At 38.5% G+C, this 14,951-nt stretch overlaps 1 protein-coding gene across 3 annotated transcripts in view; it reads right to left on the bottom strand.

Moving 5' to 3' along the window:
- LOC143301185 (uncharacterized) overlaps positions 1-14,951 on the bottom strand; it is a 60,890-nt gene that overhangs the window by 17,530 nt on the left and 28,409 nt on the right. For 2 of the 3 annotated variants that reach the window (XM_076615299.1, XM_076615291.1), the window contains exons 3-8: positions 14,309-14,367; positions 10,781-10,867; positions 3,473-3,617; positions 2,448-2,495; positions 1,814-1,834; positions 380-562 (exon numbers count right to left, since the gene is read on the bottom strand). In XM_076615299.1, the coding sequence (XP_076471414.1) occupies positions 380-562; positions 1,814-1,834; positions 2,448-2,495; positions 3,473-3,617; positions 10,781-10,867; positions 14,309-14,367 (543 nt within the window). The remainder of the gene's footprint in view (positions 1-379; positions 563-1,813; positions 1,835-2,447; positions 2,496-3,472; positions 3,618-10,780; positions 10,868-14,308; positions 14,368-14,951) is intronic. The other variant, XM_076615310.1, reaches the window with a different exon arrangement.

Genomic DNA, 14,951 nt, shown 5'->3' with positions numbered 1-14,951 from the left:
AACTAATATGTTAATTCATTATGACTTAAGAAATACAATAATTCATTTTGTCTTAATATATCAATTCATTTTGACTTCACATGTTAATTCATTAAGACTTAACTAATACATTAATTCATTGACTTAACTAATACTTCCATTTGTTATTACTTAATACATCCATTCACTTATATTCATTCACTATAAAATAATACATTCACTCATTTACGTTCATGTACTATGAACTAGTACATTCACTCCTTTACGTTCATTCATCATGACTTGACCAATACAGTCATTCATTATGACTCCCATGTCAACAACAGCAGCTGCTGGCAGCAAAACGCTGGCACAAACAACAACCAACAGACAACAGCAGCAGCTGCACAGCACCACCTACACATCTCTGGCAGGATGGCGGCAGGGGAGGCAGGACCAGGCCAGTCGTCACGCTCAATCTTGTCCTTTTCGTTCGGTGCTTTGGGCTTGGCACTGGGAAACATGCTCATGCGGATGGCCTCTTCGTTGCGCAGGTCAGCCGGGGAGGAGCTTCTTCGCACCTTCACCACGCGCTTTCCTGTCGCTGTTTTGTCAGGGAAACCAAGGTTGATTAAAAATGTACCCTATTTCCAACAATGAAAAATCAATAAATAAACAATTAATAAAAAGAAAGAAACAAAAAGTATGATTGTGTGTGTGTGTGTGTGTGTGTGTGTGTGTATGCTTGTTTCGTTTGTTTGACCTGTTCGATTGAAGTTGTAATTCAGTATGTATATACTGTCATTGTGTGTGTGTGTGTGTATGCGTGTACGTACATGCATGCATGTGCTCATTTCCAAGGCTTTTAACTCACTCCGGATGACGGAATGCTGTAGCGGTTTCGACAATTAAATTTTTCCCCATGTTTTCCTCATAAGGTAGCATAACAATCGCACCTACACCGGGCATTGTGAACATGTCAAGGGTCAAATGGAAAGTTTCTTCATGAGATTCTCTAACTATACACTCGCTGGCGAGCCATTTACTTCGGTACCCCACATGACAGGCTAATCTGCATATGTATCGAAAATGTCATCGCAGGTGAAACAAGCGGAAATTTTTGGAGCAAACTAGATCATGACAGTCGCTTTTTACTGCTGCTGAAGTGATTGAAATGCTTCAAACTGAAGGTTTCGACATCAATGAGGATGATGAAGATGTTGAATAAAGTATCTGCAATGAAGCAAGCTACCAGCAAGAAGATACTAACAGTGACTCAGCTTCTGAGGGCTGTGAAGAGAGGGACGGGGGTGGGCATACACACGACATGGGGAGAGGGGTCAGTGGGTCAAGTGCAGCGAGTTTCGTTCAGTTACTTTGTGTTTTGTATTTTCTGTGATTTTTTCCTAACCCTAACAAATGGGTCGTCTGCAGGGAAAAGCAAGGGAGAAAACAATTCGTCCGGAGTGAGTTAAATTTTTTTTTACAGTGGTACAATTGGATTTGTGTGTGCTTGTGTTTGTATTTGTGTGTGCGTGCGCATGGTGTGTGTGTGTGTGTGTGTGTGTGTGTGTGTGTGTGTGTGTGTGAGTGAGTACACTAGGAATGGAAACAAAAGAAAAAAGGAAAAAAAACAAAAACAAAAGAGAAACTGAAAAAAAAACCAAAAAAAAACTTGCTTTCTCTCATGCAGCACTGCAATTTCTTGCACATAAGAGAGAACTTAAAAAAAAACAAACAAAAAAAACCAAAACAAGTTAATTAAAAACAAAACAAAAATCAGTATCTGTGAATATTCAGAACTAAAGCATAACTTATCTTGATAAATAGTGGACAAAAAGAGATGTCGACTTACCCAGCGCTGACATGCCACTCCCTGAAACACATATACAATATATTACTGTATAAAGAATGAATTTTGGGGATAAACAAATAAGTTTTTGAAGTAGCGAGAGAAAAACTTATTTCTATCCATGTCTTTTCAATGTCCCTATCTCCTCTCTTTGTATTTCACTTTCACTTACAGCTGTTCATACGCATGTACCTCTGTGCGTGTGTATGCACTTTCATGCATATGTCTCCTCGTGTGTTCCTTGGTGCACATGCAGCAACATTACAATCAATTTTCAAAACTCACGATAAATGTGAAACATACACTTACATTCTCTGGGAGGATTTTTAGCAGGTCAATGGTGAATTTTACACTCTGTAGTTTCAAACAAACATGGTAACACCACAAAAAAAGTACCCAATCAGATGCTAACTGTGGTACATGAAGCCTTAATCAACATCACTGAAGAAAACATGATTATACAACAAAAGGAAAAAAAGAAAAGAAAAGAAAAAAAAAAAAAAGGACAAGCACCTCCCACCCCCACCTCCTAAAAAAACCCCAACAACAACAGAGTTTTACAACCCCAGTACTGTTTTCTATCACTGGTAAGATACACCATTTAAACTTGCTTGTTCTTTATTCATGTACAACTTACCTTTCTTTTTCAGAAAATCTGGGGGATCTCTGGAGTAAGAGAAGTTTGCTGAAACCAAACAGAATACGGCAATGTCAATAATAAACCATTGGGAAAAAAAACACACAAAATATTGTGTGTGTGTGTGTGTGTGTGTGTGTGTGTGTGTGTGTGTGTGTGTGTGTGTGTGTGTGTGTGTGTGTGTGTTCATGTCCGAGTGTGAGCATGTGTGTGTGTGTGTGTATGTGTGCGTATGACTGAATGTGTGTACACTGTGCATGTGGCGTCTGTCTGTCTGTGCTTCTCTATGTGTGTGAATGAGCACAGGCAGGCACAAACACAGACACTATGATGCATTAGTAGTAGCTTTTTCTGAGATTCTGCGAAAAGTAATTTTTTTCGTAATCAAATAACATTATACCAAAACAAAATGCGCCCCAAAACTCTTTTTGAAAATGTCAGATGAGGTTTTTATCATAAATATTTCAGCAAATACCCTCAAAGTATTTCCTATCACTTTTTTTTTTTTTTTTTTTTTTTTAAATATACAACAAATATGGTTTGACTTAACGGCAATGTTTTATTGGAATGAACTAAATAATGCCACGTGACTGGTAAGCACAGAGCAAATTCTATGAATAATTATGTTTTAGTGTTGCTGTTTTCAAATACCATCACAGATAAATCACGAGTATCATTTTAATTCCTCATTATAATCCCTACAATAAATAAATAAGATTCTCTCTTGCGTTACCTCAAAACACCATTTACAAGCACACACACATATACATGCATGCATGTGCACATACAAATTAATCTAATATCACTTAACAGTGAAAAGACATGAAACTGAAGAAAGAAAAAAAAGTAAAGAAAGATAAAAAGCACACACACACACACACACACACACACACACACACACACACAGAGTCTTTCAAACACCCATGCACATTTTCACACATGCTCTCATACACACACATGCTCTCATACAGACGTGCAAACACACACACACACACATGCACACCATAAGGAATATGTCCACCCACCTGGTCTGTGGAAATGTGGAGACTTTTTCCCATCTTTGTCAGAAGCATTACTGGAGCGCCGGAGATAACTGCTCTTAGAGCCATCCAGATAGCTTGCTGTGTAGAATCGCCCAAAGTTAGGGGTAGACTGTCTCGATGCTACTTCCTGTAATTACCCACACCAAACTTCAGTCCAATACTCACAAGCTTCTTTTTCTAGTAATTATTCACCATCAATTGCCACACTCCCACATCTCAAATTAAAAAAAAAAAAATCTATTATTTATGTCAGTATAGCAGTAAATGAACAACAGTATCACAACTAGCAATGTGCTTTATTAATAACAGCAGAAATCTGTTAAAATAATATGAAGGTTATCAAAACATACCACACTGTGACGTATATAACCAATGCAGGATAAAAGTAAGATAAAATGCAGCAAAGTAATCTCTTAAAAGTTGCCTTGTATCATGGCTTTTTAAAAATTATTTTATTTTTATTAACATGACAGTTGATAAACGGATGTTCAATTTAGTCAGTTAATTTGGGGCAGATCTAGTCCACATCACCTCTGAATGTGACAGTAAAGTATGTTTGACAATGGTCTCAACACCACCACTGAAGGCAAATATTTTTTTGAATTCTCTAGCACATTACATTTATACTTTACATGCATTATTCATAAAATGCTTAAAACTCATGAAGTGTAACTGCCACCATTGATGCAATTATTCCTTGTGAATGCTTTTGCTGATCATTATCATCGTGTGTAAGAGTAATGGTAGGCATATGATACAAAGAATAAAAACAATATCTGGTATGCACACAAGCACATCACACAAACTACAACAAACACATTTTCTGGTAAGCACACGACACAAGCAACAACAAAAAACATTCTGTTTTACAGACATATTTCTGCTGCTCTGTTGTTATTTGCTTTTTCCAATGATTCATTTTAAAGGTAAGATTACTTTTCTCCTGGCTACTTATCAACAAACCCCACACTTCTAAATCTACAGCTATAGCAAACTACTCTCTCTCTCTCTCTCTCTCTGTCTCTCTCTCAACAAACACACACACAAAGACATACAAACACACACATGTAGAGCTTGGCATTAGTTTAGAGTAAGCAAATACACATTGTTTTAGAGTCTGAAAATTATGATACTGACTGTATCTCCAATACAGTTTGACCTTCACACAAGGACAAAACAGAAACAGTAACTCAAAATTCTCACTAATTTCTAAGTCTTTTATATGAAGTCACATCAGCATGTTCAGCATGTTTCTGAGATGTCAGCAAAAGTGTGGGGCAAGGGGAAAAATGCTCTGACATTTTTATTTGCCTTTTAAGTCACATCAGCATGTTGAGCATGTCTCAGAGATAAAAGAAAAGCATGCTCATCAGCAACTGCTATGATTTTCACAAATGTTTGGTGTAACGTGTGTGTATTTGATGAGCTTCAAACTCTTGTTTACTTTTTTTTTTCCAGCCAGCCCAATACATGACAACAGAATCCTTGTTCAAACAAAATAATACCCCCTCCCCTTAAAACACACACTCTGTCAGTCAAAGCCACCTAAAAAAAATCAATTCAACATCTTGTAGTTTCTGTAGTTCATTGACACCACATACACAGAAACGAAACAAAAAACAAAAAAAAACAAAAAAACAACCCCGACAATAAAGATGCTGCGACAAGCATTCCTGCCTATCTTGTTCATTTTGTTTTATCTTTCATTCTGCGTTACAGCATAACTGCTCTCCACTCAGTGCTGTTACAGCGTAACTTAGTGAAACATACTGCACTGGAATGGCAAAGGTGCAACATTAATGGCAATGGGAAGGCAACAAAAACCAAAGTAACCAAATAACAATGTGCAGATTCACAGTTGTTGACTTCTTTCACGTACCAGAAATTATAAAGAGAAGAGTCACAACAAACTTAGGAGAGAGAGCTGGAAAGTAACCAATGTGTCATGAGAAATAATGTTTGGTAAGCTACATGTAAAGAAGGCACATAACTCAAGCACTATGAAATTGCAGTGTAATTACAGCATCACCAATTCGAGCATTGTACTCTACCCTTCTCAACCCCATCACACTTGCATTTTGACAAGTACACACATTTTGTTCAGCTTGCTATCACCTCTGTTAGCCAAAAAGCAAAGGCTGAAATGTATTGTCAGTGAGAGATAAGCAATCACTTTGTGACTGCCTGCTAAGACGTGTGTAAGAGACAGAGAGTCTGTGTGTGTGTGTGTGTGTGTGTGTGTGTGTGTGTGTGTGTGTGTGTGTGTGTGTGTGTGTGTGTTTGTATGCATGCATGCATGCATGTGTGAGTTGTACCCTAAAGGTTTTCATCCTAATTTGCAAATAAATCAATTTTTCTCACTGTGTATATACTATATGTGAAAACACTATGTCCAAGCAATTACTGATTTAATAGAACAACAACAACAATAACAAAAGGTCCATGAAAGTTGAAGAAATCTTGTGACTGAGTGGTATCTAAAGTGTGCATAAATGCACACGTGTGTGTATGTCAGACTGTAAGAATGTGTGTGTGTGTGTGTGTGTGTGTGTGTGTGTGTGTGTGTGTGTGTGTGTGTGCATGATCACATGCACATGCAGGAAAGGGGAGGGGAGGCAACAGGTTTGGGTGGAGGGAGGTAGTGCAAAATCCATGTGTCACTGTGCATACGAGGGAGACACAGAGAGACAGAGAGAGTCTCACACACACACACACACAGAGAGAGAGAGAGAGAGAGAGAGAGAGAGAGAGAGAGAGAGAGAGAAACAGAGGAATGAGAGAAGGTCACACTTACTGATGGAAAAAGCAACAGACATTCCCTGCTGACCTCATTTTTCACACACCCCACTCGCATTCAGAAGCACTCTTGCTCAACAGTGATAAAACCATGGGAAATTAAATAAATAAATAAATGTTACAGTAAGCAAACCACTAAAATGAAATAAAAACTATAAATAAGGGAATCAAAGCGACACCAAGGCGAAGGAGGATCAAAAATCAACTACGACTGACACAAGAAGAGAGTTACCACCTGACTACCCACCTCATCAGTTTCAATGGGAGAGTGTTTTGAGGGCCACAACTTGCCAGGGAAGCACATCCCAGTAAGTGTGTGCATTAAACACTAACAGAAAACATTCCAGTGAGTACGTGCATGGACCCACGAAGGCCACACAAACACCATCCATCGACCAGACACACACACACACACACAGTTTCTGAAACTAACACCATCCCTTAAAATGGTGCCAACTGTGTGGCTTGAAAAAAAAAAAAGGTAAATAAACTAAGACGATTCCTGCTAAAGGACAGGAGACAACAAGAGACTAATGTTTCACATCCGTGCAACTGCTGTACAAGGGTTAACAATTAAGAAAACATCCTAATCTAAAAGGTTGGGGAAGGAGTCTGGGAGGAAAGGGGCATGATGGTGGGGGGCAGAGGGGGTGGGTGGGGTGTGTGATATTTATTTAGATGAATGGAAAAGAGCAGAGGCACATAATGTTATCAATGGCAAACTAAAAGCTCTTTGAGATGGGGGGAAAAAAACAACAAAAAAACATATACATATATCAATACACAAAACTAAAGATTCTGTTACACAGCTTTACTGTCCAAATTTGTTTGTTTTATCTTAGCTTGATGCCATGTTTTATATCTTTCATGGTTGTACCACCGTCCTAAAATGTTAGCAAGATATGTTTTACAATTTGTGCTGTTAAGGAAAAACTATACCATTATGCATGTATACATATATATGTATGCATCTATGTTAACATAAGTACCTATGCGTATATATATCCATATATATATATATATATATATATATATATATATATATATATGTGTGTGTGTGTGTGTGTGTGTGTGTGTGTGTGTGTGTGTGTGTTTATACCTTCAATGATAGGTATAGCTAAGTAAAAAGAAAACAGATTTTTTTTATGTACTGCTATGCACAAATTAAACTAGAACTAGTTCAAGACAGTTTCAAAGAATGGCTTTTACTTACATTCAAAGCAGATATAATTCCATTTCCAAACAAAACACATATTCTGGATTTGCTGGCAAAATTTAGAAGCTATGATAAATATTATGGCCATTTCTCCATCTTTACAGAAACAGCAGTGGAGAAGAAATAGACTGAGAAGCGAAAATGGTGAGTGATTCTGATCTGAACACGTAAAGAGATCCAGATACTGAAACATTATTATTTATCAAACCCACATGCAGCAGCTCACAGTCACATCAAACTGGTAAAAAAAAAATTTAAAAAAAGTTAATGGACTGATGTTCTCAAGCTTTATTTTCAGTGGCTCCATTAATTTCTTTTGTGTAGTCGGGGTATGGAAAGACATGCCATTCTGGTAGCATTTTGTCCATGTATAGAATAGCAGTTCTATTACTGTTTCAGTGAAAATCAATCAACATGGAATTGACTTTTCATACGCACATGGTAAGTAACAGGTTCTCTCTGTTCAAAGGGGGTTCTCAGTGAAAACAAAAACAACTGATTATAGTAATACGGTACAGCACAGTTTCATTTCTTGCACCTGAAAATCATTCAATAACACTAGCAAAAAAAAACAAAAAAACAACCACCAAAAAAACCAAAAACAAAACGCTACAACATAACATGTTGCTTTAGAAAGACATCAGATGGCAGTGTATTGTGCTTGTAGCAAGTGGATTAACTTGCATTTAAAAAAAACAACCCAAAAAATGCTCATTTGATATTTCCATTGTCTGCCAGTTTTATAGGTCTACCTGGGAAAGTATAACCTTGCAGGCTCTCTCCAAGGACATAAGAGATCAAGGCCACCCAGGAAACCTTGGAAGCAGAACTGTGTGCAGGTACATATATGACTGGTTATACCTGTGGGCAATTGTGGGGTGGAACAAGCACATGTGCATGTGTTAATGTAGGTTCTTCCTTTAATGTCTTTCCACTACTGAGAAATTATGAGGAATGAGATTGTGTGTGTGTGTGTGTGTGTGTGTGTGTGTGTGTGTGTGTAAAAGTGTAAGTGTGTGTGAATGTGCATATGCATGTGGAAGGGGCAGGTGGGGGCCATGGGAGTGAAGGGAGAGAGAACAAGAATGCACATATGTCAATGCATATATACATTTTAAAAACTTTTGTGAATGCTTTTTTCAGGCTTACACAGCTTAATGCAGATTGAGGCTATTGTAAGTGTTGTTACTGTAATTCATTTTGCAGATTGTTTCCACACACACACAGACACACACAGAGATAAACTGACAAATGATGAATTCATTATCAGCAAAAACATATGATATATGTAAGCATGTTGTCTTAGCAGTGTAAGCAAATAAATATAAACAAACAACGCAAAAAACACATCAGGACATAATCATGTGTTGTAATCATACATAACAATACATAATATATCAGACATGAATCAACAATTTCTTACAAAATATCTGCCACATACACATTTCACAACATGGGAAGAATCACCACCACTTCCCATATATTCATATACTCTCCACAACCTCAGTGACAAAACACACACACACAAAAAAACAACCTTCACCAATACATCATTCTGTTGCTGTAATATGTTGTGACTCTTCTCTTTGCTAAGTTCTGGTTACAGTTCAATTCAGTTCAATGAAAGAGCTGAATGATCTGTAAACAATTCTGTTACTCTGATGGGAAATGATACTACTTTGCACAAAAGCAATAGAAATCTAATGAAACTAAGGGTTGAACACTGAACACACAAAGAAAAACACCCAACACTTGAAGCACACAAATGCAACCATTGTGGCTGAAATCATTGCGAAACACACACACACACCCATGAATACAAAATGAGGGAGAGTTTTCATTCAATGCATTCAAAAGACAACTGATTTGAATAACCAAGTGACATTATTAAAATTAGAAGGGAAAAAAGAGTGAGAAAAAGAGACAGTGGAGGGTGGGATAGGCAGAGGGAAGAAAAATGGTCTCAAAAGGATGTAATATATATTTTTATGCCCACCCACCCTCTTCCCACTTTTCTTCTTTCCTTCCCCAAGAAATCCCATCCTTCAGTTCTTTTCCTCCACTACTTTTTCATCTGTAAAATCCTACAAAAACAGTCATGTAAAAATAAAAAATCATTCCAGCAGTCCAAACCCCAAAGTTTTTCTAATGCCTGCACTATCCAGCTAAGCTCATATTTAATCCAGTGTCTCTTTTACTTAACAATACTATCCTATTGCCTGGAAAAAAAAAGTGAACTAGAGAATTAGGGAGGGAGAAGTAGGAAGCTTCTGGCTTGAGCAATTCTGACACTGCTGCTACCTAATCAAGCTAGGAAAGATCCACCCATGTGATGTTCACAGCATGTGACAGAGGCTTTACATGAGACTGCCAACAGCAGAAAGAAACACAGCGCTTTCACCCTGCAGCAAGAAGCACCCAGCTACCCACAGCTGATAAGTTACACCCCTCCACACACTTTGACCCAGAACATTATGGAGCTATTTTAAACATTGGCAGCTGAATACCCATGTCAGTGATAACACACTCTGTGTCAACACTGCACAAGCACAATGAATCAAGCCACCAATGACTCAAGCCAATAGAAAAAAAAAAAAAGCACATGTAGTCTAAGAAGAGAGGGACACCTACTCCCCAACTTTAAAACTGAATGGAAATGAATCTGTCTCAAAATAAGCTGAAGGGATACCTGTTTAGAACTTTCACTTGTGTGTAAGTGTGTGTGCATGTCATATTTTCATAGCAAATACAGATGTGAGCCAAATGGCTGGTAAAGGGGTGGGTAGCAGGCAAATATGTAAATTGAAATAGATCAAAATCAAACATTAGTGACATGTGGTCATACGACAGCACAGAATCTGCTCATGTCATTCCAATCCTCTTCTTTTTCAGTTCCCATTTCTTGATCTAAACATCACAAAAACAAGGCCCAAGTGCTAGTTAATCATCGTTCTTTCAATATTTACTGTTCCAAGTCTCTTGCGCAACGGTCCTTCACAAACGCAAACTTACCTACCTCCATGTTTTGTGATACTGCTCCCCTCTGTACATCAATCAGGTCAAATACACAGGACCACGGAAACACACGTACAAAGATACTCCTTGGCTGGTTTTAACACTTTATAGCGCTATCCACACCATGACAGTTAGGACTACAAACCTCACTGTGACCAACCTGTAGGCAAAGTCACTGCAAAGTTACACCTCCTGACTCACTGCACAGCTTTTTTTTTTTTTTTTTTTTTTTTTTAAACGAGTGGACTGCTAGGTGTACCCACCCCGTTACGCATATACCGTCGCTGTAAGCTGCTTGTGGTGGAGATGGATGCAAAGGAACAAGAGGGACTGGGGCTGCGCACTGACGACTGAAGCAAACAGAAGGCAAAGCCCCTGATGCACAATGAAAAGAGCACACAAGCTGCCACAGACAAAAATCAAATCAAAATAAAGCTGGAAAAAACAAGAAATGATACACACATACACACACACAAAATGATCAGTTACACCCAAAATTTACATGCAGATTTCAACAATGGAAGGGAGAAAAAATTAATCAAAACTGTGATATTTAATACAAGAAAGGAACTATATTGAGTGCACTCTGAGAATTACAACATGGAATTGGAAAAGTACAGAATATAAAACAGCACGAAAAAGCAAGTCTTATTAAATAAACACAGCATATATAATTACCATGAAACAAAGTTATTATGAATACACTGAGCCAACCTATGTGACAAGGAAAAAATTACAACATACACCATTTACTTTGCTAGATAAAATAATATGACATCCCATCATACGATCATGCAGATCTTGTGAATCTGAGAATGGCTAATTTTCTGTATGTTTGACTCAAGTGCCTCAGTCAGTGTAACTATGAATATATGCTGATCATCATCAAAAGGGCTCTCAGGCAGGTGTTGACAGGTTCTCCGGTACTAAACAAAACCCCCACCCCGCAATACCACTTACTTCCTGACAACAGAGAAAGATAAATATTGGAAGAATGTGTGTGTGTGTGTGCATGTGTGTGCGCGCTTGCGTGCATAAGCAAACGTGTGTGTGCAGGCTTGTGTGCATCTGCATGTGTGTGTGCGTGCATGCATACACATGCATGTGTGTGTGTGTGTGTGTGTGTGTGTGTGTGTGTGTGTGTGTGTGTTCATGTATGTGTGTGCGCGCACAAGCGTATATGCATGCAAGCATGTGTGTGCATGAATGTGTTTATACATTGGAGTATGTTTTTTTTTCTTCTTATGTTCATGTGTGTCAACAAGCCTGCAGCAGGTAACGAAAGGCTGCTGCGTCAACAGACTAATCTTTCTATCCACAGTCCCCATGGTGGAGCAAGGCAGCAAGTCGGCCTCCCTTCCCCCTTCCCCTGGCTGTCTGAACTTTAAAGTTCATCAAATGGACGCCCCCTCCAGTTTTCATCCCTGCTTTTCCTTCTCAACACTGCTCTGCTCCGCAAACCTCAGCAAAAGCTCAAAATGCCAACACGCATGCTATGCCTTTCAACCCTCAGTTTGATTACAACCCGTGCCTAAAGTGCTGGGGCCGCCTCTTCTGCTCTCCTACTGTCTCCTACAGTCCATTTCTCACATCACGAGATTCTCCCTTTATTATTTGTATCTGTATTTCTTTTTATCACAACATATTTCTCTGTGTGAAATTCGGGCTACTCTCCCCAGGGAGAGCGCGTTGCTACACTACAGCGCCACACACATACGCCTGCGCACACACACACACTCCTCTGTCATTTCATGTCCTGTCAGATGGTGAAAATTTGTTTATCTCCAGCCTACACCATACCTGGTGCTCTAAACAGTGACCTTGCTGACTAAACAAAGGTTGCCAGTGTTATTTCAACAAGAATGACACCTTCTATGATTTTTATTATGATCATTATAATCATTTGCAAGCCCCTTTTCTCCCTGCTGATGTCATGACCACACTTTTATCTGTTCAGATAACCGTTTCAGTTCATCAGTGGGGAGTTCTAAACACTTCCTATGCTGTAAGACACGGCCTTCCAATCTCTCTTCACCGTGCATGATATGCTCATACCTGACAAACTCTGAATGGCATTCTTTTACTCAGATGAAGTGCCATATTCAACACTATTCTCAAACTGATCATTTTGTGCAAAACTGCTTTGCTTGTAAAGACACATGTATTGTTGGGTCACAGAAATCTTTTTTTGTTATTTCTTGTTTCCTCATCCTTGTCTAAAAATGCTGGAGTCGGATCTGATGGGGGAACAACTTCTGATCCTGCCGCAGTCAATCATGACAGTACAAGTCAGCACAAACATTGGCTATCAAGCACCTCCCTTCCCCACCTCCTCCCTCCCTCTGCCTCTCACCAGACGCAGAGACAGAGCCACAAACTAGCGGCCCAGGTGTTGCTGTGTGCACAGCTCAGCCACCTCAATCAGTCAGGTAAGCAGTGTCAGGACTGTTTACCTCTTCACCCATTCACCTTTCCAACTAGATCTGTATTTTACAACTGTTTCCCCTCCCCGACCCAGGCCAAGTAATGCTGTGTTTGCTGTGACTAAACAATTAGAAAAATACATTTTTGAATATTACAGTATTTGAAAAAAAGAAAAAAAAAAGAAAGAAAAAAAAGGAAGGATGTGAAGCAGATATGACAACAGAACAAACAATAAGCTAATAACTAAATAAGCAAAAGCTACAGACAAGATTACGCACAGACATAAAGCCTTAAAAATCTACATGAAATGTAGGGAAAATATCAAATAAAGCTTATTTCAAATAAAGAAATGAAAATTGAAAAAAAACATCAAAAACACCTAATCAAAGCAAGCCTACTACCTTTACTGCACACTGAAATCAACACTGAACTGATGCTGAATATCAAGATCATAACTATGACTGTGATGATGATATCAAACATGGTTATTCAAATTTGAAAGGCTGCAAAATATCATTAGTATCTAACTGAGACCTGGGAAGGAAAAGATTCACAGCTTTGAGGAATGGACACCCAAACAAACAAAAGCTGTTAGCAACGAGTACAGTTTTCAGCACACTCTGGTCGCCTACTGAATTTGACTGTTCCTCTCTTCCTAATTATTCCCCCTTATTAACCCATGGGTTTTTGTTTGTTTGTTTGTTTGTTTTTTGCTTTTTTTTTCTCAATATTTTATATCAATGTACAATTATTCTGAAGGTAAGCAATAAAAAAAAATTAAAAAAATCCTATGTTTGTTAAATTTTAACAAATTTCTATACTTCCAGAGTGTTCAAACTGAAAGAAATAATTTTTTTAAGTTGCTTTTGGGGCTGTCATCAAACCTCAAAGCAGTGAACACACACAAAGTGATACATTCTCCATTACAATGATCAACACCATGTCAAACATGAACCACCACCACCAGACTTAACAACACCTGCAAATGACCACAGACACGGCATCACCAAATCTGACCAAAGACCACCACAGACACATGATGCATATCAATCACTCTCACAACACCACACACATACACACACAAACACACACAATCAAGGTGAAGGACACATGGTCAAGAGGTGAGAAGGCAACAGGACAAGAAGGGGGGGAAAAAAAGAAAGAAAAAAAAAGTAGCAACACACACACACAACAAAACCTCTCCCTACAAGCACAACCCCACACACATGGAAACCAACTTCACCCTCAGAAGCGAAGACAGTGAGAGGAGTGACACATAAAACATGTGAGGTGGAGAAAAGGAAAGAGGGTGGGGTGGGGTGGGGCTGGGCAGGGCAGGCAGAATGGGTGGGTTTTGTCATCTGTACCTGTTGTTCTGTCGGGGTGAAAGCCTCATCGTCACTCTGGTCAGTGGTTGAGCCAGGACCTGCCACACACAGAATGGAAATCGTCAAAAAAAAAGAAGCAAAGTGAATGAAAAAAAAAAAAAAAAAAAAAGAAACGGAAAAAACAAAAGATTTTTTTGTATGCAAAGAAAATGATCGGAGTGTCAAAAGAAACTCAAACACAGCTTGTTTATCTTAAAGAAAACAAATTCTTACAGGTGCATGTACTGTATATACTTAATTATGCATTCCACTGACTGTCAACAAGTAATGAAGTCACAATGAACAGTGAGCTCATTAGAACGCACGCACAAACACACACATATATATGCATACATGCATGCACACAGAACAAATGATTTAACTTCTTTTTTTTTTTTCATTTTACTGAACATCAGCAATGGGCGATAATGCAAAAACAAGTGAGACTGTAAGGAAGAGTGTACAGCACTATTTACATAAATAAGAGAATCCGAACTGCAGCTTGTCAGCTTATACATACACAAGGAAAAAAAAAAAAAGAGCAATGGCTCACAGTAAACAAGTCTAACAGCAATAAGAAGATTGTCAAGCCAACACTTTTTTTTTTTTTGCAACATCTGCCTTCTTCACCAATTACGTTCTG

This window comes from Babylonia areolata, chromosome 2, assembly GCF_041734735.1.
Source record: "Babylonia areolata isolate BAREFJ2019XMU chromosome 2, ASM4173473v1, whole genome shotgun sequence".
NCBI classification, from domain to species: domain Eukaryota; kingdom Metazoa; phylum Mollusca; class Gastropoda; order Neogastropoda; family Buccinidae; genus Babylonia; species Babylonia areolata.
Note: the sequence above shows the minus strand (reverse complement) of the source record. Positions and strands in the feature narration are given on the sequence as shown.